Source organism: Drosophila guanche, unplaced genomic scaffold (assembly GCF_900245975.1).
Source record: "Drosophila guanche unplaced genomic scaffold, DGUA_6, whole genome shotgun sequence".
In the NCBI taxonomy this organism is placed as follows: Eukaryota; Metazoa; Arthropoda; class Insecta; order Diptera; family Drosophilidae; genus Drosophila; species Drosophila guanche.
In genome coordinates, this window is record NW_022995743.1 from 13,799,454 (window position 1) to 13,801,104 (window position 1,651).

At 51.7% G+C, this 1,651-nt stretch overlaps 1 protein-coding gene across 3 annotated transcripts in view; it reads right to left on the reverse strand.

The window, feature by feature from the left end:
* The window catches only part of LOC117580255 (nephrin), a 58,847-nt gene extending 57,734 nt beyond the window's left edge, over positions 1–1,113 (reverse strand). For all 3 annotated transcript variants that reach the window (XM_034266698.1, XM_034266689.1, XM_034266706.1), the window contains exon 1: positions 123–1,113. In XM_034266698.1, coding sequence (XP_034122589.1) covers positions 123–273 — 151 coding nt within the window. In that variant the 5' untranslated portion in view covers positions 274–1,113. The remainder of the gene's footprint in view (positions 1–122) is intronic.
* Positions 1,114–1,651: the final 538 nt, after the last annotated feature.

Genomic DNA, 1,651 nt, shown 5'->3' on the forward strand with positions numbered 1-1,651 from the left:
CCACGCCCTCAATGTATTCCTGCTGAGACCGCAAGGCAAATGCCTTGCAGAAATGCCACATGCATGCTGCAACAGCTGCTGTCCGCCCATGTCCTGCAGCTTTGTCCCGCTCAAAGACTTACCCATGCCCAGTATTTGCAGATGTTTAATCCAATGTTGATGGCAACGTCGTCGTTTTGTTGCATGTTGCTGCCATTTGGTATGTTGTTGCTGCTGCTGCTGCTGTGCCTCTTCCTTTGTTAATGCCGGATCCGAAGCCATGTTGCAGGCCATTTCTTTTAAACACTAGTTAGTGGGTGTGTTGTTGTTTCTATGGATGTGTGGCTGTTGTCGTAGTTCTTGCCACACCACACTAATGCTGCATGAAACCGCACTCAGAACTGAAAGCTAGAACACTGCCACTGCCACTGCGACTGCCTCTTGTTTGCCTCCCAGCAATTAATGGCACACATTTATTTTGGTTTCTTCTACACTTTTGCCACCGGCAACTCACGTGCCCCTTCTTTTGGCCACAACAATTTCCAATTTCAATTCTCAGCCGACTCGACACTCGCGAAAGTCTCTCTCTCTCTCTGGGGCCCTAACGCCGCATTATTCCAACTGCCGGTGCGGCGGCGGCGTCAGACGCACAAGGCAGCAGCGGGTGCCACCAGGACATGTGACATGACCGACGACGACGACCACGACCACAACCACGACGACGACTTCGATGGGGGGCACCGAACCCGTAACCGAAAAATGGCAACTGCCTCTTCCTGTGCTGTGACGAGGGGGGGGCGGGGGCGGGGCACAGCGGCCAGTTGGTGCAACACTTTTTTTTATTTTTGGGTGCAGATATTTAGGGATAAGCGGGAACCTCTTTAAGATTCGCAATTGCCATCACTTTTGGCGCAGACTCGATAATTTGGCGTTGTTGACGCTGTCGCTGCTTCACTGCGTGTGTGTGCGTGTGTGCGTATTCGGATCTGCGTGTGTGTGTGTGTAAGTGTAGGCTCCATGCGACGCGCAAATCGAAGAAACGGCCACCCGATACAATACGGAAACGCTCGAGACGGTCGAGGGCGAGCTTTTTATGAGGTCCACACGGAATCAGAGCTAAAACCGAACTAAATTCTCAATTCCGGCAACGCAGCAGCAGCCCAACGATGGCAACGAAAACGACACACGACGACAGCGACAGCGACAAAGAAGACGAAGGCAAAGGCAACGAACGATGCTGCCCACTGTTCGGTGGTATGCAGCATGAGGCAACAGAGAGAGAGAGAACTGAAGAGAGAGAGAGAGTAAGAGAGAGTTATTGTTATTGCTGCCACTGCTGCTGCCACTGCTGCTGCTACTACTACTACTAGGCGTACTTGCCACTCCACTGCTGCAGGTGCTGGAGCTGGAGCAGCTCGTCCAGCGGTTCAAAAGCCGGTTTTCGATGGCTCCAAGACCTACTTATACTCGCACCAGCCAGCTCTCTCTCTCTCTCTGGGACCTCTGGAGCTGATACAACGTGGGGTGGAAATAATACAAAGAAATAAACAGCAGAGTATACATAATGAGCGCATACTAAGTTTGAGTATAAGTGCGAGCGCATACCTCGGCGTGGTAGAAGTACAAGCTAAATGGCAGCCGGTATGCGTATACTGAGCGCATACTTATACTG